Source organism: Spodoptera frugiperda, chromosome 8, assembly GCF_023101765.2.
Source record: "Spodoptera frugiperda isolate SF20-4 chromosome 8, AGI-APGP_CSIRO_Sfru_2.0, whole genome shotgun sequence".
NCBI classification, from domain to species: domain Eukaryota; kingdom Metazoa; phylum Arthropoda; class Insecta; order Lepidoptera; family Noctuidae; genus Spodoptera; species Spodoptera frugiperda.
Window position 1 is genome coordinate 9688309 of NC_064219.1, and position 24431 is coordinate 9712739.

The 24431-nt window shown below is 35.4% G+C and overlaps 1 protein-coding gene across 1 annotated transcript; it reads right to left on the bottom strand.

Annotated features, from left to right (window-relative positions):
- Positions 1-2488: 2488 nt before the first annotated feature.
- Positions 2489-15273, bottom strand: LOC118275598 (uncharacterized). Its single transcript, XM_035593619.2, has 15 exons — positions 14899-15273; positions 14180-14579; positions 13712-13796; positions 13046-13248; positions 12447-12531; positions 12296-12350; positions 11213-11403; positions 9407-9704; positions 7925-8137; positions 7209-7401; positions 5733-5808; positions 4849-5051; positions 3999-4083; positions 3321-3375; positions 2489-2730 (listed from the first exon to the last, which is right to left on the bottom strand). The coding sequence occupies exons 1-15, from the start codon at positions 15192-15194 to the stop codon at positions 2490-2492; spliced, it is 2679 nt and encodes an 892-aa protein (XP_035449512.2). The 5' UTR covers positions 15195-15273; the 3' UTR covers position 2489.
- Between the last annotated feature and the right edge of the window lie 9158 nt (positions 15274-24431).

The following is a 24431-nucleotide window of genomic DNA, read 5'->3' on the forward strand; positions in this document are numbered from 1 at the left end:
ATTTTCCAACTTAAAAAACTTACTTTACTAATTAATATTTCCTGAAACTGTTCGAAAACAATTTTAATTGAGACGGTGAAGTTAGAAATAATTTCCATTTCTTTCCCTCATTAGCAAGCGGTGCAACTTTCTCATATTTCTCTTTTTGTTATACCAACTTGCTTATTATCTTGTTTACATTAAGGCTTATTATTGCCTAATTCTAAAATTCGATGGCAAAATCCGTTGTTATTAAGATCGTTTGGGTGGAAAGAAAAATGAAAATATAGGAATTGAAGTACTGCTTTAGTAGCACTTGGATGCAGATACTACTGTTAATAGAATTCAGTAGCCCCCGTTGAAACTGATTTAAAAAAGTACTTCGTACTACTAATATACAATGATACTGTTAGATGACTCCAATGATGAATTCACGCCAATATCATCATCATTTCAACCACAAGACTTCCAGATTGGTATGTAATATAACTAATTTAATCGGTATCGGTAAGATGGGGTTTCTTTGTTTTAACCCAAATTCTGTAACCAAATAGGCTATTGGGGTCAAAGTTTGAGATTCCTACTGGAATCTAAAAAAAAGCGTATATTAGTTGTTTAGGTCACTGTTACGTTATGGTCAAAGAAACCCGATCTTACGGTATCTATCATTTCCACACAAAATCACCGATAACTTGTACAAAAAACAGCTCCCATATTACTCCAAGCAAACCGAAAGCAGAAGACAATTGTTTTAAAAGTAAATTCTTAGTCCAAGTAAATTCTAGTGTAAGTAGGTTAAATAAAACGATAAACTTAATACACTATTGTGCCGTTCCCAACAGCTCTATACAAAGACGTTTGGAGTATCAGGAGGACCACTTGGGCCTTGGCAAGGATCCCGTTGTATCTTTAAATTTTCTGCTTAATCCACAGCATTTTCAAGTGATTATTAAAGTTAACGAGATTCTCTGCAGTTTTGTTCTGGTTTGCGTCACATTTGTGTAGGCTGTGTGAGTGTTTTGTTTAATATTCTTTAGTTTATTTAGTTTACTGTTGTAAAAAATTGTTACCTTTTCAGTTATTCAAAAGATGGAATCAAATGTCTCTAGCAGTATTTTAGAACCACAGCCTAAGTATGAGTTAGATTAACTTTTAAAGTAATCGAAATGTATTTGGCTTAACCCTGATAGGCCAGCTCAAATAAATCAACTAATCATAAGTAAATACCTATGTACAATGTATTATAGGTACCGGTAGGTTCAAAACCTCTTGCAGTCGTAATACTGTTATTGTGACAATTGGTGAGATTTAATAGTATATTTTATTAAAAACTAGCTTCTACGAGCGACTTCACGCGCGTTCTCGTGGAATAAAAAGTTCTTAAATCAGCTCATACCCTGTCTGTATACCTAATTTCATCAAAATCCGTTCAAATATTTTACCATCATTGATAGACAAACGTCCAAACAAACACACATCCACTTTTATAATATTAGCGTGATATACAAAGTTTCCTGAAAATTTACAATTTCTGCGAATTACTTACCCATAAGAAATACCAAGATTTTCTGTAAACAACATACTTTAAGTGAGATAAATAAATGAGTAAATACAGCTGAACCCAACTTCCTAAAGACAACCAAAGCAAAGGTAGTATAATTAGTCGAGCCATTAATAATAATAATAGAAATCGTATCCAAATTGAGATATAAGCAACAGCCTAATAAATAACAGTAAGCAATTAATACAGACACAAAAGGAAATGCAACGCCCTTCAATTAATATATCGCAGACCAAATCTAAATCGTATCCAGATGCAGCAGAGTTGAAAATTGGTTACCAATAATACTATTACACCCACGCTATATTAAGTTCTATAGACAGTCGTCCAATATACGTTGACCTATCATTTGGGAAGATTGTGAAGAGGAGGAAGAAGGATGGAGGGGTCAGTGTCGATTGGTGATTTGCACCGAAATAAATGACACTGGATCACGTGATCTGACGATTTGTCGTGACGCCTAAACGATTACATGGATCATTACTCATATTACCACCTTTTGATAACATCATTTTGGGGTTAACATGGACAGGATTCGCTACCGAACTTTTTATTATTATTCCTTTTTCGTTCTGGTCAAAGGAGAATGTTCGTGTTGCGTGTGCCATCCTCTGATTGTTATCGTTGATTGGATAATTTTTTATATCATATTTTTGGAAGGGACCTGAATAAAAGCTTTTGTGTTTTGATGCATTCTTCCTGTCTTTTACTTTAGTAACGCTGTTATTAGGAGTTTTTGAGGTTATTGTGTATAAAAAACGTTTTCATTACTCAAAAGGTCCGTTACAGATCTTTGATCGTGATATGTTTAAAGAATTTTGTTAAGTTTTTTTTTTCATTATTAACCCGAATAACCTACCAAGCCAAGTCATAATTCAACGAGAAAATAAAAGGACATATCTAATTACTTACATACTTTCCATGACAATCATGAGAAATAAAATACAATTTAGTCAAAACGCACTATAATAAATAATAACACATTAAAAACTATAACAATTTTATCTAAAATAAATAGGGACATAGCAGCTGCAGTATAGTCACCTTCCAATTTGGAATATGCCCTTGTTCGAGGTTTTAGAAGTGAAATCACTCCATCCATTGTCTCTTCGCAAGTTGGTCGAATCTTGTCTTGGGATAAAGCGAAGCCGTCATGACCATTGTCTCGGAGTTCGAAAGTGACTACATAGCTGGTGAAAAACACAGAATTACATTGTGTGTTTATCACAAGGTGTTTCTAAAGTCGACATTCAAATGGCAACAGGTGATCGGTAAGGAATAAACAGTTGTCAGCTATTTTTTTATTTTATTTTATTATTTAAAAAATACATGGTTCCACACTAAGATTTTTCCCTGCGTCGTAGGTGACACCCAGACCCGAAACAACAATTTGTGGATCACACAAAGAGTTGTTCCGTGCGACAATCGAACCCGCTACACGTTGCGCGGCAGTTGGTCGCCCAGCCACCACACCAACACACAACTCAGTGTAGTCATAAGAAGAATCCGATCATATCCTAATATAAACTTTGAGAACTTTGCCGATCACCTGGTGCCATCTAGACGTTGAATTCAAAGACACCTTGTGTGTATACAAATAAAATTCAGGCGTGACTTTGCGGAAATCTATACCAAACTAATGACAAGAACCAAGAAAGATCATCATCATCAGCCGAAAGACTCCCAAAGCTAGACAAAAGACCTTAATCCTTCACATTGAATAAATAAGACATTAAAATAAAAAACTGCAATAAAGATGTAGTTTAAAGTAATTACTTACGGAACTCTGAATTTACCCTTGACCCAGCAACCGCTAACTCCAGACGTCAGATACCCTGTGACAAGTAATAACAAAAAAAAAGTAATTAATTTATAATAATCTAAGAAAGAAGAAATCGTCTTTAACCGCCACACTCAGAGTAATTGAATGGTTACTTAACCCATTCCTTAGCAAATGTTTTCGGAACAAAATGGTTCCTAAGGAATAGTTGTATAGTTTAGCAAATGTTTTCGGATAATTGTTCCTAAAGAATAGTTTAAGTAACCATTAAAGGTCTCTAAGTATGGCAATAAGTCTTTGACTGCCAATGGAAAACTGTTGAAGGACAAACCATTGGTTGTTGTTTAACACAGCACAACTCAGTATTTTCACAGTCGCCCGCTAATGTAGTAATGTTATCGGATATTACGGCAAATGAACAGAACACATTGTAAGTAATTGGAGCCAAGGATGACCACCCAGAACATCAGAGTGCAGAGAAGTTACAGGTGCATTGCTTTCCTTTTGGGATTTGAGAAGTCCAATTACATGGTGAAATAGAAAACAGGTATTGTTTTAAGCCACTGGATCTAAGGCTGAGGCATCACTCTCATTGAGTTGGCCCAGTCGTGGCAAGCTTGGCTCTGTCACGTGTAATGTAAGTCAAGAGAATTATTACACAAAGAAAAATAGACTCACCGACAGTATCATAAGCCGTACCAACAGTGTACTTCGTGTTATATTTAGCTGCAATTTTTTCTTTAGCTTCTGTGCACATTGTGAACTGAAAATAATTAATATATATAAGTTAAATCCGTGGTGGCCCGGAGGTTTAAGACACCCGCTTCTCATGCATGGGAGTGCGTGTTCGAAACCTACCAACGGCAAGTACCAAAGTGACTTTTTCGAGTTATATGTACTTTCTAAGATTATTTAGAAAATACTGACAAACGGTGAAGGAAAACATCGTGAGATAACGGGAACCTATAATTTCTAATTATAAGTTTGAAATCGCTAACACGCATTAAGCCAACGTAGAAATTAATGCTCAAACCTTCTCCATGTGAGAAGAGGGTTGTTGGTCGGCAGTGGCCACTTATATAGGCTGATGACAGAAGTTAAATATTTTTATACAAATATGAGACGTTACTATAGTTTGTATAAACCTTGTAAAGTCTGTGAGGTGAACCCAAATTATGAAATCACTATTGACATTTTTAAACATAATTAACTGCACGGTTGGTGCGGTGGCTAGGCAACTGGTAACCGTGCTACGTACAGCGGGTTCAATACCCATACGGAGCAACTCTTTGTGTGATCCACCAATTGTTGTTTCGGGTCTGGCTGTCATGTTAAATGTGAAATTGTATGTTTGCACAGGAGAAAATCCTAGTGTCGAACAAAGTTTTTAAATAAATGCATCAAAAATTAATTTTTTTTTCTCTCTGTGTGATAGAAGAGGCTTTTGACAGCAGCAGGACTATACATGTCAGAGTAAAATTATTTATCATCAATACAAAAATAAACCTGTAATACAACTAAAACCAACCACTTCATTATAGTTTTCTGTATGTTTTCTCTGGTTTGCATACGGCAAGATCATGTACTGTCCGTAGGAGTGGAAAGCAAGATAATATTCCAAGTGCTGACTCTTTGATTCAATAAAAGTTCCCATCGCCCGAGACTCCGGTTCAGAAAAAGCAGAAGTTCCACAAAATATTTCAGAATTTACAGTAAAACTTACTCCAGTCGCTATAAAATAAAAATAAATATTTAATGTATACGTTTTACAAATGATAAAATCTATTTAACTGTACCCTTAGTATGAGCGAAACAAGGCCGCGATCGGGGCTCTGCTTGGCTGGTTTGAATAAACCAACCAATAAAAGCGCCGAATGCGCTCTCGTTTGGATTACTTTAACCAAAAAGCAAACTCATACTGAGGTACAATTGTTACAGTGACTGATCAGCGAGGTACTGTACCTCTACCATGAGTTTGAAGCAATAGTTTTTGATGAAAGTCGCTAGCGACGATGTAATTTTTTATGGCAAATTTTAGTTCCACAAGTGACCAGTAGAGGCGTTATAAAATGTGACATACAAAAAAAATACGTCATCGATACCGAGTATCGATAGTATCGATAAATACTATTGCTTCAAACCATGGTAGAGGTACTGAAGTATGTTCTTGATATTGCACAGCAGTCGATTGCTCGGTCACTGTATCAACCGTAACCGTTTTATTTAAAAAATAATAGTGTATTAATAATTATTATGTTATCGTCTTACTCACGTAACTGTTTGATGAGGAACTTGACTAGTTTCACAACGCGGCGATTGTCGCGCTGCTACTGACAGTACTGTCAGTAAGTCGATAACATAATAATCTCACGAAAGTTATAATAAAATAAATTATAATAATAGTGTACATACAGCCAAAAGCATGGTTGAAATTTCGATTCAAATCGACTCCACCCAAACTGTTTCGGTTTTTCCTCCACATTCGATCCTGGAACGAATTTATGAAATCATTTTTTCTTATTTTCATAATTAACAATACCTGTTATGTTGTTAAGAGACGAGCAATTTGTGATCTCCAAATTGAATTCGCATTTGTCAAATATTGTAGCATTTTATTAGTTAACTAGGAATCTTTAAGGGAACATAAGGATGCTTTTCCACCTGAAATGTACTATGTAGCTGTGCTACGAAGATGTAATAGCTAAGCTGTGAAACTGTATGACCGTTTCCACTGATACGAAAATGGGCCGCCGGAAAGTAGCTGTGCAAGGAAGATACGCAGCTCGAGTATCGGTTGTAGGGAAACTATCCATAGCACACATTCATAGCACGCATCTATATCACGCATCCATAGCACGCATCTTTCCATATAAAAGACATAGCTTAGTTGAGTCCATTTCCTAAAAGCTATGTGCACCAATTAATATAATTGGTGGAAGCCAAACGTTTCCACAGCAACGTAGCATAGCACATTTCTGGTGGAAAGCATCCTAATGTAGGTAGTATGATGGCTAAAGTACAACAGGTATCGGATTTACGATCTGCTTTTGATGATTGCAAATTATCAAAAATAAGTAAATAATAAGTATGATAAAAATCCAATTAGTAATCTAGATATTACCAGCTTTGACTGCTAGTAATGAAAATAAATGGAATGCCACAAGTATTTTTATTTTCTTCAGATTAAAAAAAATAAAATTCCGCATCTTTTTAAGGTTACTTCAGAAACTTCTTCTTGCTTAATTGAACCTGTCTATTTAGTAGGTTTAAAAGAGACCACAGTTTCCCCGTTCTTAGTAAAATGTATTCTCATAATCGACTCTTACGACACCTATACATACATACATAATATCACGCCTGTCTACCATGGGGTAGACAGAGACAATGGAACGCCAATTGCTACAAATCTTACATACCTACCTCTTTCGCTTCATCAACAGTCATAAGTCTTTTCATGCTCGTCGGTTAAGAAACCTTTAATTTGGCCCTTCTTTAATACATCGCCAATCTGGTCGAGACGTATCCATCTAGGATGCCCTCCTCCCAGTCGATATCTTATGATACTTAAAGGACGACGCGTCGCGTTCCGCGCGCGCCTCAAAGAGCCATCAGACCACCACAGATAGAGCCCAGTAGGACTGATGCCTGATCCGGAGCTGCGGACTACCTAACGGGTTTACCGGGGCTCCGGTTCGAAAAGCAGGAGTAGGAACGGGTGGTTTTTAGTCAGTAAGAGTCTGACACTCCCTCTCGCCTCGCCCAAGACGAGAGAAGGCATTGGATGATTTTCAGAACCTCAAAAAAAAAACATAGGTACTTAAGGGAAGATTTGGTGAATGTAATTTACTGTACCATTACCAGACAATTGAAAATTAGAAGTAAACTTACATGTGTATGACTGTACTCATAACCATCAGGATTTAGTACAGGTACAAAGTACCATTCATAGGTCAGAGCAATCTCTTTGAGCTCCGGATTATTAGAATTTGGAGCGTGAATTATTTGATTAATTAAATACGTTACGAAGGCTGGTGCAATCCATTCTCTTGCATGAATACCGCCTTCCACTATAACTTTAGATCTGAAATTGTAGAAAAAAAAAATTAAAATATTTTAGCAGGTGACAAGCATTATGGTGGAGGCCACATACTGGCAAGCGCAACGTAGGACCTGATTAAGGTCGCAGGGAGCCGCTGGAGGCAGGTCAAAGTTAAAGTGAAAATTACTTATTTCAATTAGACCAGGAAGGCGCTTTTGAACCTCAAAGCAAATATAATAATATTAACAACGTCAGTCTGTCAGTTAGTCCTCTAACGAAGCTATGTTCTCGTTCCAAAGTGTAGATTCCTATGGAAAAGAACGAGCAAAAAACTCCATAAGTCATTACTAACCGGCCTATCTGGAAGTAATTTGGAGAGACTTATGTTCGGCAATGGATCTCTTGTGGCTGATAATGATGATGATGAAGCATTATGATTTGACAAAAAGTATTTGACCGTCTGGTCTATCCCATATACACATCTCAATATAAATTTTACATTTCAGAAGTCACGTTACTTCTGAACATACATCAATACTGCAGTCAAAATAAAAAATACCTTTACCTCATCTTACTCCCTTTTAAAGCTATCCGCACGGCAATGATTTCTCTGCTTTCATACGAACGTCCTATGGTAGTGAGTTTAATTTCTGTAGGATAAGTCTTCTCCAGATCCTGGAGCCATTCGTATATGTCTTGTAATCGAAAATAATTATTCCAATCGAAAGAATCCATTTTCCTTCTGATATAAGGCTTGACTGACTGCATGTCAAATGCTCTAGAAATAAATAAAATAGTTTTTTCACTGCTGCGATATTTACTCTAATCTGGGGGCTTACTTTTGAATCCAATTCCGATTGATCCACTTTAATATTGTGAAATTTTATACTCTTGAGTCGCAACTCTAGCATTCGTAAAGCCTCCAGACCCGTGCGTGCGGCGCGTCGCGTTCCGCGCGCGCCTCAAGGAGTCATCAGACCACCACAGATGGGGCCCAGTAGGGCCTAATGCCTGATTCGGAGCTGCGGACTACCTAGCGGGTTTACCAGGGCACTGGTTCGAAAAGCAGGATAGGAACGGGGTGGTTTTTAGTCAGTAAGAGTCTGACACTCCCTCTAGCCTCAAAAAAAAAGCATTCGTAATGCGTGGATAGTTAATGAACTAAGTAGTTATTGACTTTGGATTTACATTCTACTCTGAATGCTTTTTTAACAGCTACGATTGGGGTTGTATAGTTTTGACATCGAATAATTATTGAGATTTTTTTGGATTGAAATTACGTTGACATTGAGATTGATTTCAAGAGTAAGCGCCCTGATATACTCAGTACTGATAAGTGATCCTACACAAATCTTTTTATATTGGTTGACTCCCAAATATATCGCTTGCCTTATGAATGTGTAAATGTGTATTATCTTAGTAGGTGTATACGTTATCTATGTATAACTGCACGGTTGGTGCAATGCCTGTGCCACCGACTGCCGCACAACGTGCCTTGAGTTCGATGCACGTAGCAACTCTTTATGTTATCCGCGAATTGTTGTTTCGGGTCTGGGTGTCATGTGTATGTAAGCTTGTATGTTTGTAAATACACTCATAACACAGGAGGAAATCCTAGATTTTAACACAATTACGGCATTAAAATAATAAAATACTTCTTTTATCAACTACAGCAGCACTAAGCAGCCACAATTACTTAAGTCACGTGGCTAGTAGGATTATTGATAAGATTAGGTTCTTTTTACTATCATTGTTGTTTTATTCATGACTTGCAGCACTCTTTATTATATTACGACTTTTGACCCGAGAGTTCCGTGTTGAATAATATAATACACCCGGAGTGTGTTACCGGGGCTCCGGCTCGAAAACTAGGAGTATGAGGTGGTTTTTAGTCAGCACCTATGGTGGGGAAGTCACTGGATGGTCTCCTTTTGAAAAAAGGGTAGGCTTTTCAGAACAGTATGAATCAGATTTGTACTTCCTAACTACACCAACAAACCTTAATTTTGATTACGAATCTCTCTAAATAAAACCCAATAAGACTCACTTTTGCACATCTTCTATTATTGTTGTTAGGTACAGTCCAAGATTATCAGCATCTTTCAGAAATTGTTCCTTGTGTTCAGGATCAACGACAAAGTCCACGGGCCTAAACTTCTGTCCAGGGTCCCTCCAGAAATTAACATAGTCGACTGTGGTAAGATTTTTGAAAAATTCTAAATGAATATCATCAACTGGTATGCCCCTGTACAAGGTGTAATTATGATACTTTTTACAATCACAAAACAATATAGGAAAGAAGTAAATTAGAAAATATATTAAATTGTTATCCATTTTGGTCAATATGCGTTATATATGTATATGTACGTGCATTGTGTATAATATATTTGTTCACGACCTTCGAGATTTCACATTTTGCCTTAAATAATTTGTCATGTTTTGACATTACTTGTCTTTATGACAATTTCAAACATTTACAAGCAAAAAGATTTAATAAAGGAGGATCATTAAAATGTAAAACTTAACTATTTAAAAATTATAAGTAGTGTATAATAGAGTCTATGAAATATTAATTAGAAAACGTAAAAATTAAACTGTATTTCTGTTCTATACGGATACCGGTACCTTTCATACATTTCTTTGTTCTTTCTTTTATATGTTCCTCATGGAAATAGGCAGAAACTATGGAACGTCAATTGCTACAAAATTACCAATTGCCAATTTCAGAAAGTCCACATGCTTAAAACATATAGGTATCCCCAATATTCTTTAAAGGGAGCAGACGAAGATTTTTCAACAAAAAAATAGAATTACAATAATCCATTACATTTAAACGTAGTAATAAAACGAACTCCATAAATTAGTAGAATGAAACCACAGCAGTCGTCTTCTGCCTTCGAACCATTAAGTAACCATTACGGTACTTGGTGCTTAGCCAATAGCCGAGTCAAGGCGTCTCGGTTACTATAATGTCGGCCGCTTCGTGTACCCCAACTGATGTGTATCCCTTGATGTTCAGTATCGTCTTAGGGCTTAGGCTAACGTATCCTAATAATTTTGTCTTTTCCTAGGTTTGATAAAGATTTTTTGGAAGAAGATTGGGATGTCCTTTAACTAGGGTGGGGCAAAGAGTATAATAAGTATAAGGGTGCTTTTCCATCAGAGATTTGCAAAGTAGCTAACTACGTGACCGTTTACACTGATACTAAGCTACGTAGCTGTGCGAGGAAGATACGCAGCTCAAGTATACGATGTATCGATGGTATGGAAGCCATCCATACCACACTTTCCATATAAAAACATGTAGCACTATGCTATGTATAAGTAGCATAGCATATTTCTGGTGGAAAAGCATTCTAAGGGTAGGGTAACGATATTTATAAAGTGACTGCCAGTGGCTAGAGATGAGAGTTAATGATTGAACTTAGTGGCATTTTATTGAAGAGAGAGAGAGAGAGTGAGAGTATCTAGTAGTGACTAATGTTCAATAGTAGAATATTGGCGCAGTGGTAATGTAACCTGCTGTTATGCAACCTGCCGATAAAAAATGCCCATCGGGTTTCGAGATTGGTGTACTATAATATCTCGTAGTGGGCCAATCTAGTTAGACATACTGGCTACCAAGATCGAAATGGATCGGGAGATTTATTTTATTGTAGACGAAAATGAGCTGAGCTCAGCGCTTCTGAGTCCATTTTAAACAAATGTTTATTATTGAATAAATAAAAAGTCGATCTAATTTCTTCGTCATTTGGATATTTTTTTTTAATATTTGGCAAAAAAAAACTCAATGATTCTAAAACGAAATGATAAAAAACAGTTTATTTTAAAAGTAAAATAAAATAAATAGAACACAATAATATGAAAATGACTGAGACCGGCTTTTGGGCCTTGTTGATGAAATTTAACCGGACTCTTCTGGGTTTGGCGACCATTAGTTCTGTGAGACCGGAGACGGTTTCTTCACACGTTGGTAGGATTTGGTTAGGAGGGAGCGCGTAGCCATAATAACCTTCGTCTCGAAGAAGGAAAGTAAAGACGTATCTGAGAACAAAGATGATAATTATGGAATACTTTATGAAGATATTTACTGGGGATCAATATTATATGTATGATTTAGGTTTTACAATTTATTCTCTTATAATTTTGTCGTACAAGAACAAGTTTTAATTGTCCATTTTTCACGGCAAAACGGAGTGACAAATTAACACGATTTTTGAAGTGAAGGTAGTTAAAGGAATATACATCTTGTTAATATTATACATGCGAATAACTGAAGGGATCGGCATTAAATTTGGAACGGGGATAGGTTGTAGTCTGCACAGAAGTTAAACTTTTTATCCAACGGGATTGCTAACAGAAGTTAGTAGGCTATAGTATTCTATAGCACGGTACGATCTTTAGGAGCCGAGCAGCAGGTGAAATCGCGGGAGGGTTGCTAGTTGAGTTACAATTTTCATCTACTATCTTACAATTTGTCTTCCTCCTTCAAGAATAACCGTCGACGTCTTGTGATCCTCCTTTTGCCATGGATCTTGACTTCAGGCAACCTTTGAGGTATGGAGGTACACCCGTATAAAAGTAGAGAACTTTATTTACGTACATATAATACTACCGTGACCAGAACTTCTATGTGAATCTGTCATGCTGATTTCTAACATGATTCGGCGAAATTAACTTTATTATGCTAGCAATATGATCTGTATTTGTATGGACCATTAAGTATATTTCAAAATGTTTAGTCAAACCTCTCAGCCCCCACATCAAAAAAACAAAACTATCTTACAAACCATTTACTTCTATGGCTTTAAAAATATTTTCTTCTTACAGAATTTTCCTGTATAATATCGAAGTATTTTCCCCAAGCTCAATATAATAATCTCTAAAATATAAAACAAAAATATAACATAATCCTTTCATAAAAAACGGATATTACCTCACGCCGTGTATTCTCTTCACCCAACTGGCACTGTTGCCGGAAATACGTAGTCCTGATACAGGAAAAAAGGTATAATTCACGTGTATAAGCGAAAAAAATAAAATTCATACTCTATAACGATGATAATAAAGGTCATTTTCAAACTCACCCAAAGTGTCGTAAGTTGTACCGATAGCGTATTTTGTACCGTACATTTTGTACATTTTCAATATTGCCTGTTTACCAAAATTTTCCTGAAAAAAAAAGATAAAATATGAGGGAGATGATGATACACAAAATCGTGATGGTCTATGATATATACCAATGTACCTAATATACAGAAAATCCAAAAGCAAAAATCATAATTGCTACACCAATGACCTTAAGACTAATAAGCCATCAAGGATAAATTAAATTTGACCTTCAATTCACCGTCTAGACATAGAAATTATCAAATATAAGACCGCAGTAGTTTAAACAAACAAATTTTGCGACTATCTTAAAATTGATTAGATTTGATAAAATTAGATAAAGAAAAAAAAATTGCATACCATCAGCTGACTTTAAATTTAACTAGGGACTCTGTTTTCAACTCATCAGTATATCAGTTTGGTTGCCTCAATGTATTTTTTTAGGAACAATATAAAGTCATAATAATATTATTTCAGGAAAAGTTAATTTAGTGCCCAAATCTGCCTCAATCCGCGAAGTATTTAGCTGGCATTATTACTTAACATTACAAAAAAATTGATCATTCTTCATACGAACCATTTCACCATAATTGTCGATATGGTTTATTCTATCCGCATAAGGTATTATAAGTTTTTGTCCATAGGCATGAAAGGAAAAGTAAAAACGTAGGTTTTGTTTCTTTTCAGTTACGAAGTCTGCCAGTATTCTAGATTCTGGTTCGGAAAATGGACGCGGTCCACAATAGTTATCATCTTTTGGATCTCTGCTTGTGCCATATTCTATAAAAAAGGGAATGGTGAGATGAATATGGGAGAGCCATGCTACGGTACATGGGCCGGCTCGACCGGAGTGATACCACGGCATTACAGAAAATATGCTTGCGTTGTGTGAGTAAGGTTACCGGAGGTGCAATCACCTCCTTTCCAATTTTCCCAAAACCCGATTCTCCAAGCACCTTTAAATTCCTAAACCCCAGAAGACCAGCAACGCACTTATAACGCCTCTGGTGTTTTGGGTGTCCCTGAGCGGCAGCGATTGCTTACCATTAGGTGATCTGTCTGCTGGTTTGCCGGCTTATACCGTAAAAAATAGTGTCATCATGTAGCTCATAATATTATACTATTTCATTCAATCATCATTATCGTAATAAGTCGTCTAGTTAATTTTCACTTGACGCTTGGCAACATGGGGTAGATTTCGAAGATGGTACCATGTATGTCTATAAAACTATTATATACTTACTTCCAAAATTATAATCAAAATTTCTATTCAGATCAACACCAATTGCATTCGCCGTGCCCCTCCTGTTTTTTCTCCATAGACGATCCTAGAAAATAATATTAAAACATTAAATATAATTTTTGCTAATTACGATAAGACGGAGAAGAGAGAGATAAAACGGAGTATTTTAATCGATCGACATACTAGTATGCAATCACATGCTCTGACCATAATATGCCATATATCCATGATAACCAATATCCATAATATTATTTAATGTGAAAGTTTGTTTGGATGGTTGTCTGCGAATCACGCTGAAACTACATAACGGATTTTGATAAAATTTGGTATACAGACAGGTCATCTCTTATAACTTTTTATCCCACGGGAACCTGGGGTAAGCTGCTGGCAGAAGCTAATAGAAATAATAAGGTAAATCACCTAACTGTTACATTACTATTACGAGTAGTTACACATAAATTCGCTTACCGTCGTATGACTATAAAGATAACCGTCAGGATTAACAATCGGTATCAAATACCAATCATACTTTCTGCTCAAATCATATAATCGCCGATTGTCACTGTTATTTTTTCCCACCAATTCATTTATAAGATACGTGACCAATTCGACGGCGATCCACTCATCACCGTGGATTCCACCTTCGACGATAACTTTGAACTTGTTACCGGGTTTTTTAACGCTGACGACGTAAATATCTCGGCCCTCAATAGATTTTCCGATAGAATTCAACTCCATCGCGTTGGGGTATCGGACGGCCATGTCAGCTAACCATTGATAAATATCCTCTAATTTGTGGTAATTGTACCATGTATACGTATCTGTATTTAGACGCAAATATTTTGTGACTGTCTGTGCTTCAAATGCACTGAAAATAAAATAATTAAGTTAACACTCTTGCTGGTGTAGTTATTAAAAACGTGGTTCTGCCATTTTCCACTATTTTTGCATTCACAGTATGGAACATGCACTCTCGAAGTATAGAAATAACAACTACGTAGTTATTTTTCAAATCAAATCAAATCATTTTAATGCATCCATAGTGTACAGTGTAGTCTACACTTTTACAGTAATATGTTCCAACTATGGGCCCTATTGGGCACCGCAATAGTACTTAATCTACTTACATAGTATGTAATTGTAATTAATAATTTTCGATAAGGTTTTAGATGCAATACTATGTTTACCTGTTAACATCGCTTAGTAACTCTTCAACTTTCATTTTAAAATGATAAACCCTTTCTAGAAAATGCTCTTTGTCACCAGGATGGACTATAAGCTGTACATCTTCGTACAACATAGAAGGCTTCCTCCAAAATATCACCTCCATGTATTTTTGTTTGTCCAAATTCTGCAGGAACTTCAAATGTTCTGGCGACGTTGGAACAGTGGAGTATAGTGTGAAATTGACATATTTCTTACTCTGGCATATCCTCACATTATACAGAAGTATAACTATGATTGCTAATGTTTTGGCGTTCATTGGTATTTTTATTTTATTTACGATATAATTTCCATGTGCTTCGTATGATTTGATATCTGAAGTATGACGTGTGTTTTTCTTCTTCGAATGACATTTTAATTAGCTTGTTATTCTTTGTATGAAGGTCTCTTCTACGTTTTCTTTATCATAAAATAGTTCCTATTTACCATAAATTAATGTTTAAAGACCCGTAAAAATACATAATAGTTGAAAATAACATCATCTCAATTTTGTAATTTTTCCTTCGTAGTCTTATAAGTACGAGAGTCAATTCAGTATAGTTTTATGTTTGATTGCCCACTTTGATTTCATAAAGACAACTTTAACTAGGTGACACAGACATAAAAACAAGAGTACTCCAAAACTCGTATAATTTAAAACAATTATAATAATATAGTAAAAAAAGTGTGCAAGAGGCACGCTTTGGCAAAAATGGGCCGGCTCGACTGGAGTGATACCACGGTCTCACAGAAAACCGACGTGAAACAACGCTAGCGTTTTGTGAGTGAGGTAACCGGAGGCCCAATTGGGTAATTGTTTTTCCCTTCGCAATCCCCGATTTAGCAACAATACTATTACGCCTCTAGTGTATCGGGTGCTCTTAACTCTTCATTAAAAACAAGTCTATTACTTACATATGATATTTTAAAACGTGCAAAAAATTTCAACACCAAATCCACTTGAAGTAGGATTACTCTATAATTTCTCAAACGTTCCCTTTTATAGCATAAGTTTGGAATCCTTTTAAGTATCTGTCACTTGGAGTCCGGACAGCTGATTAAGAAGTTAAATAAAAATGTTACCCACAGACGTGTAATAGGAAAAGTTTGTCCTGACTTTTCAACTTGGCAGTTTTAACTGATCATGCCTTTTGGGAGGTGTTGATTGGTTAAGCTACTTGTTTTATGTTTTTTAATGAAGGATATTTGTTTTATTTGGGACTGTAGTCATTTTTTGAATTAGGGACTGGGTTTTAAAATCTTACTTTTCTAAGAAATCTTGTTTTAGTATACTTACGTCTATTTTTAAGGTGGTTAGACTATTAATATTGTAGAATGCATTTTAATTATATTGAGTATTGTTTTAAGCATAGCTACATCATACACAACTACAGCTATCGGATAATATTCAAAATAGTTTTTGCTTACTAAATTAGATCAATGGTAATGGTTCATTCCGAGATTTCTAGTATCATGAACTAGGCATATGGAGTTTGTTTTTTTTATGGGATAAGCCGGCAAATGAGCAGATGGATCACCTGATGGTAAACAATCGTCGCCGCCCACGAACAACCACAACACCAAAGGAGTTACAAGTGTGTTGCAAGCATTGGAGAGATTGGGTAGGGGAGTAATTGGCTTACTATGACTATACTTTCCTATATCTACAAAATCCAAAACCAGAATTCAGTTAACTCTCACTTAAGGATAAACTACGGTGTCATAATTTAATTAACTAAGTGTGTATCAAGAGCTGCAGTTACCAACAGTTGGACTCATTAAAAGTTGTGTCTTAATGAAAATAAGAGGACCAACTGGCGGGCGTTAGTTCAAGGAATAATGCAAGAACTTACTTTAGTTAGCTCCGCTAGAATGACGATTGTTTGCGCTATCAATTGAGTCACTTTTGTCTTCTTAGTGTCGTACAGTTCTAATGATGATGTAAAAGATTACAAGAGTAAATAAAGGTTGTTCATAACGCTCTAAGGAGTTTTTCCTGTACATGTTTTTTTTTATGAAACTCTCTAAACGAGCAGACGTATCACGTGATGGTAAGCAATCGCCGCCGCCCATGGATGCATGAAACACCAGAGGGGTTCAAGTGCGTTTCCGATATATTAAACACATAATTAACGAACAAAATATGTTTTCATTCACCACCCCTACATCATTAACACAGTGATTTTAATACATATTTTAGGTATCTCTCCGTTCCGGACATATTCCATCAAATAAGTTTAATTATTTAATGAAAAAAGTTCCGTCACCATGCTGTGATTCATGTGGAGTGGTTGATGATGTCCTTCATATTTTGATGGAATGTGCCCGGAATGAAAATACTAGGGTTAGTATTTTTGGTCCGCAAAGAGTGAATGACATTGGCCTTTGTAACTCCATGCTTGCTTTTCCAGTGTCCGATAAAGCACAACACTTGTACAAATTAGTGATAAGTAGATCGTAAGTTAGTAATAAGTAACCAAACTTTGTTTTTCCTGCACTGGGCGATATGGTCGCCAAGCAACAAAGCCCTTTAAATAAATTAAAAAAAAAAAAAAAAATTTAGGTATCTGAAAATTAGACTCACTTAGCCCTTTCTTATCCAGTTCAAATCTGTCAGTCTCTCTCTCTCTTTTTTCTTGCATCGCCTATCTATATCTCTCTCCCTATTTCATAAAACAATATGTCATTGGATAATAGAATATTATACCACGAAGCTACATTATTCGTCTCAAGATAAACGTCCAATATCCCCCTTTATTACAAGATCAGTCTAATTATTATTAAAATATACAAAAAGCCCAATCCCCCGTAAGTGGTGGGGAGTGTGTCCCAATTGCCTTGGATTTATTGTTAGGCCATAAATCTACTTGCCTTTTTCTGCTCCATTAAATATCATGGAAAATATCTAATAAGGTGGAATAATTTTTGCGAAAACTTTCTATAAGGTATCTGTTTTATTTTCTTTGGCTTTTTCTTTTATAATAAAGGTAATACTGGGATGCTAGCTATGAAGGGTAGTGTGAAGTGCTTTCTATTCATCAACTTTTACTTTTTAGCTAACTGCGACAATCTGATTTTACTGAATTGTCCATGTTCAATACTCTCGTTTTTTTTTTTTAAAGGACAATACCCAGAAACACTCAAAATAATTTGGGATATACTATGTATTATATACTCTACCTTACCACACATAAATTATTTTCATCAATTGTCTGTTCTGTCTGCTCCATAGATTTTTAGACATTGTCTTTTAATCATACTGTTTCCACAACATTTATAAAAACACAATGTCATGTTAAACGTTGTTAGACAATTGAAACTAAATTAAAATTAACGACCAACAAAAAATACCCCAAAAAGCATTCTCAATTAATAATCTAAAAATAACAATACATCATGCTAATCACAATACATTAGTTAACTGGTAAGGGCGTATGCACACGAGTAATCAAGTAAAACAATGGACATATTTCACTGACGGCGTATGAGATGTGATCTATTCGCGCAATGCATCATGTGTGACACTCCCCTAAATACAAACTACGCGAGTGATAGTGTTTGGTGTGTTCCTAAGTGCACGTGTTTTGATTTTATTGTTAACTAGCTACCCGTCCTAGCTTCACATGGATGCAATGGTGATATAATATTAGACATGTATCATACATATAAACCCTCTTCCTTCTAAAACACTCTATAATTAAAAAAACCGCATCCAAATCCGTTGCGTAGTTTTAAGGTTTTAAGCATACAAAGGGACATAGGGACAGAGAAAGCGCATTTGTTTTATAATAATAATATGTAGTGATTTAATTGAAGAAAATATGTGTTTGATATATTATCGCATTTTTTGTTTATTTTCACTTATAATATATGGATTTTTTAAGAAAGGTAATCCAAAGTTTTGGTAAAAACGTCATATAAGCAAAAAAATTAGGAAGAATTAACTAAAACTTTTGATTCTTTTATCGATATAGTTATTATTATATCAATCAGAGTTTTTGCTTATACAATTACTTGACTTCTACTGTACATAAAGCTAAATTACAAATAAACAATGCAATTCATAGATTCCAAACATAAAATGTTGTCCCCAATAAAAAAATGCCAATACAGTAGCAACCCTATTAATAAATGCCTAGTCACACTAATATAATTTTAGTTAGCAACGTAATGACTTGATGTGACAACCCTAAGGTTGGGCGCATGAAATTCAGCTGAAAATGACTAATCTGTTTTTGTTTTTTAGTATGTTTTATAAAATAAAGTAAATGTGATAAACCACCAGCCATTACCTATTTAGCTCTGCACAAAAGTTTTCTGTTTTGTTTTTACTCAAAATAGCATTAAATCTTTGATTCCTTGAAAAGCTAAGCGGAGGTTTGCATATTAAGTAATATTATATTAGAAGATTTTCCAATAACAACTGTGCGCTTCTCGCGCAACTTTCTGCCTCGCACAGCAAAACTGTGGAATGAGCTGTCGTCGGCGGTATTTCCGAACCGATACGACCTTCAAACCTTCAAGAAAAGAGCATACTCCTTTTAAAAAGGCCGGCAACGCACCTGTGACTCCTCTGGTGTTGCGGGTGTCCATGGGCGGCGCTGATCGCTTACCATCAGGTGACTCGTTTGCTCGTTTGCCTCCTATTCCATAAAAAAATAAAAAAAAAAAAACAAAAAAGACCTTTTTGCCACGCATCAGACATGCTTATGAGAAATAATTCCCAAATCCCCAATCCAATCCTCGAAAGGACGATATGCACTTTAGTGATGCCAGTGTCCATAGGCGCCGATTACTTACGACCAACACGTGCTCTATCGCTTCATCATTCGTCATAATCGATATCATACCCAGAATATATTGTGAAACCAACCTTGTATCATCAAATAATATTTATTATTTCTAAAACTGAACTAAGGTAAACCAACCGAAGGATTTGAAATATTAACACCTACACTAAATATTTATTTTACTTTACCTAGAGCATAACAGAAGATTTATGGAAACGTCAGTTTCAAAGGTTTTTACGTGAAACTCACGCATCATTAAGTTATCGGTTATTAATCACATTTTCTGTTGAATAACATGCAAAATTAGTTTTTATTTAAACAATTTGCCAATAATTCAAGGTCATTAAAAATGGTTCCACGGAATTTGGCATTAGGCTTACCTAACTCAGTATTACCTTGTGTTGTATGAAAATTCCTACTAGAAAATCTTATGTCCAGCACCAAGTGGTGATGGGCTGGTGACGATGATGATAACACGTAGTTTTCGCCACATTTGGCATAAGTCTCATTCACTTTGTGAGATATCTTTTGCTTTAAAATCTGCTACAATTACATTTCCGGACTTCGTATTTTATCATAATTATTATCATCATCATTATATCAACCGTAAGACGTCTCCAGCTGAAGATAAGCCTCCCCCAATGACTTCCAAGCCCCGTATGATTAACAATCGAAAATCCCAATAACTCCAATCCTAAAATGACTTAAGAGTCCTTTGTTCAATTATATTATAGTACTTCTACTTACGTCTACTTATTTACAGCGGATTTACGGCGGTGGTTATTCAAAAAAAACCTGACCAGCAAGGGATTTACAACAGTGGTTAGTTAAAAAATCATGCCCTTTGCATTAAAACCGCATTCAAAACTATATTCTTACCGCATAGCGGTGATCTAATTTCGAAAGCAGTTTACAAACTAAGTTTCGGATCGTCCAACTTTCCACCACTAACAATGTGGACAGCAAAACTTCAATCTGACTAAATTCTGGGATCCTTGCGGTGTTACCGAATAGTTTAGCTTGAAACAATTCCTTATTAATCCCTTAACTATGCTGCAAGGTCGCCTGTTATTTTCTTTGTGTGATTTTCTAGAGTTTTTTGCTTATGTTAAGTTCAAGGTCATGAGGATTTAGCGTTTTAGATAGGGCCATTTGGAGATGTAAGAATACTTCTAATATCAGACTGAGCAGAAAGAATCATGCTGTTTTTGCCTTTTTCCGTTGTATGAACAGTAAAGGTCTCCAATTCTGACACAGGTATTCGACTCTTCGTAATTTTTTTTTTTTTGGGAATGTCTCCATAATGTCATTGTGGTCCTACTTTAATATTGTTCTATTAAACTATGAAACAACTACATTAAATATTTCTCTGCATTCCGGGCAACTTCAAAAACACTTAAATAAAACTCTAGTTGGTCTTATAAATTACGGAATGGACTTGACACAAAAAATATTCCCAAAAAAACTTTACAATAAATTAAACCAGAAACTCGAGCTAATTAAAAGACACTGAAACCATTAACACCCCGAATATGAAACAAAAAAATTAAGAGGAAGTGACAAAGTTTCAAATAATTACTGCGGTCCGCCATTTTAGTGGTCCCAAGCCAATGCAAGAATTTTGAGGGAAAAAAGTTCCGCTTACGAGGTGTTGAACGCACGTGTGGTGATTTGTGGCTAGGAAACATGACTTGGGGTAGGATTTTTGGAATTCCTGCGGTGTATTTAAGAACCACAAATATAAATAAACAAAAACAGAAATTGTAGGAGGAGACAACATTCTAATATTTTGGGCTTTTGGTACAAATACGTAATGAAGTTTTCAATTTAAGTTACATTGAGCTTTTCCTTGTGGTCTATCAGATATAGTTAATTTTAATTTTAAAAGCATACATACATAACTTACATAACTTCACGCCTGTCTCACATGGGGGTAGGCAGTGACAATGGACCGCCAATTGCTACGATTCTTACATACCTCTTTCGGTGGTTTATGAACTTGTATGTTTGTAAACGCACCCGACACAGGAGACAAATTAGTGAGGGCTAATTTTGTAAAAAAAATTGACCAAACTTCTTTATATCTCTTCCTAAATCCTAAACTATTTTTAACATAAAAATTAAATAAACTGCATCGTAAGCAAAACCTTCCGAATGTTTCAATAGACGATAGAACGAAAATTCTTTCCCGCTCCACCGCCTTACCTTTGAATGTATTTCGCATAGGAAAAGCTTCATTAGCACGTCAATTCAAAAACGCAATCATTGCCCACATTATAAGGTATTTTTCCTTCCAACACCAAAACGACACAAAACCTTAACACATCCACAGAAAACACACCCCTATTTCCAAATTACTTAAGATCATAATAGCATGAATTAGATTCGTCATTTTTTATGTTTCAGTCCCAAGGTAGAATAATGACAGTAATAAATCATATGGATCGTTAGGCACGTTCCCCTAGTGTTGGGTTCGATTCCCGGCCGAAATGGTATCATCTGTCAATGGGTTTGGGTGACTTGACATGACTAGCTAATGGAGTAGCCGTGTTTAAGAACAATGCTAACAATTATGTGTGAACGTGTTTTGGTTACAATGTATATTGTATCGAAATATTGCTTTGTGAATATCATTGTGTGCTATAATAATTAGGATTTTGTAGATGTCACCACGGGAGTGGAGAAAGTAAAGAGATTAAAATAAGAATATATACTTACGTTACTTTGTACGAAAATTACATAGTAACAAATATGTTCTTTAGTTCCACATGTGAGACTCATACACACACTTTAATTAAAGGAAAGCTTATTGCCACAAAACTATTTTAAACCGACTTCATACATAAAATTATTTTAAAATAGAAAGAGTAAACATTAAAACAAAAACATTTTGTCTTTGTCATCTATTACATGATCCTACGCGAACGAAGTCGCAGGCAACAGCTAGTAAATATATAAAATTACATATGACACTAATAATTACAGGTAAGTAATTGATTACTGATTTTATTAATTTTCATCCTTTTTTAGCTCAATAGCTGAAAAAGAAACAAATGACATGTACAATATGTCCGCGGACGCTGCTCATGATAAAGAGTCCCTCTGTGACTCGAAACTAGTACAGCTTTTCTCCATTAATATACGTGAGTAAACCGTTATTTTTAAGTTAATTTACTAGCCCTTAATTAAAAACATATCAATATAAAAATTTCAGCATAAAACAAATCCATTCATCCAAAACGAAAATAATAACCGAAACATAAAAAGTCGCCCAGCATTTAACTCACACATCCCACCTATTCTGAAACAGGAAGCCACTGGACTTCCCCCCGAGTTGCAGAGAAAGAAATAGACAAACAAACATACATAATTGATGGGGGAACGACGTCCCATTTCATCAGCTGTCCTCAAACGATGACATTTGAGATGAAGCTTAAAATTGTCCCGTTTATACGTGACGATTAGTCGTGAGGTCGTGTCGTCGCATCGCGTCGTCAAGATCAAAGCAGCATTGTTATTGGCTGGTTTAAACCATTTTTAAGAGACTATAGATAATTTGTATCTAAGGATTTTCTCCTGTGTCGTAGGTGCGTTTACAATCATACAAGTTCACATACACGTAACACCCAGATTGAAACAACAATTTATGGATCACACAAAGAATACATATCTACCGTACATTTAAACTAATTACAGTGCTCAATGTACATATTATGTACATCTGACACGTATCGATTTATCAATACATTCCATCAGATAATTAACTAAATCTGCTGATTATTTTGTTTTGGTATTTCCAAATCAGGTCAGGTTCATTGAGATTACCTTTAGCCATAAGTTGCTAGGTTTAATATAATTTATAATATAAGAAAATATCATGAACGGGGAAGCGCAATCTAATTCTGGACAGATAATCCTATTGATGATAAAATATAATATTTTCAATTTTATTTCAAATTTTCGAGAATTTGAAATAAAATTGAAAATATTATACTTTTAAATTTATTACACTTTTAAAATTTCTCAATAATAGTAGTATTTTTCCCTATTAATATTTTTCATTCCCCTGATTTTTATAAAATAAAATATTGTGCCCGATGCTAAATAAATAGTTTTTTTTTTACTTTTTTTTTTGGATTTTCTTTCTTTTTTTTACCATTTTCAAGCAAATTATCGTGTGGTGTAAATGCATTGCATAAAAAACGTATACAGTCCAGTCTTCAGACTATTTTGAAAGCTTTTCAGTGTGGTTTGTTATTATAGCTATAGTATTACAAATGTTCGTATATTTGTCACACCAAACAGTTACAACTTGTCAAGTTTTTTTTACTTTTATTTAATAGAAATATTATGGCGTTAAATATATTTTGAGAGTGTTTATCGTTGTTATCAGTCGTTGTTATCGATCTGATAATAATCCAAGAGAAATTAATTTAAAAATAAATAAAAAGGAAAGTCTGTGTTTTGTAGGTGAGAAATCATCCGATGACTTCTTCCGCCTTGGGCGAAGCGAGAGGGAGTGTAAGACTCTTCCTGACTAAAAACCATCCCGTTCCTACTCCTGCTTTTCTAGCCGGAGCCCTGGTAAACACGCTAGGTAGTCCGCAGCTCCGGATCAGGCCCACTCACCCGCAGGAGATATTATAGTGCAAAAGTGTGTGCGCAAACACGGGTGCATTCTCTGAACGATATGGGACGGCAGACCGACAGATAACGGTCAGACCGAC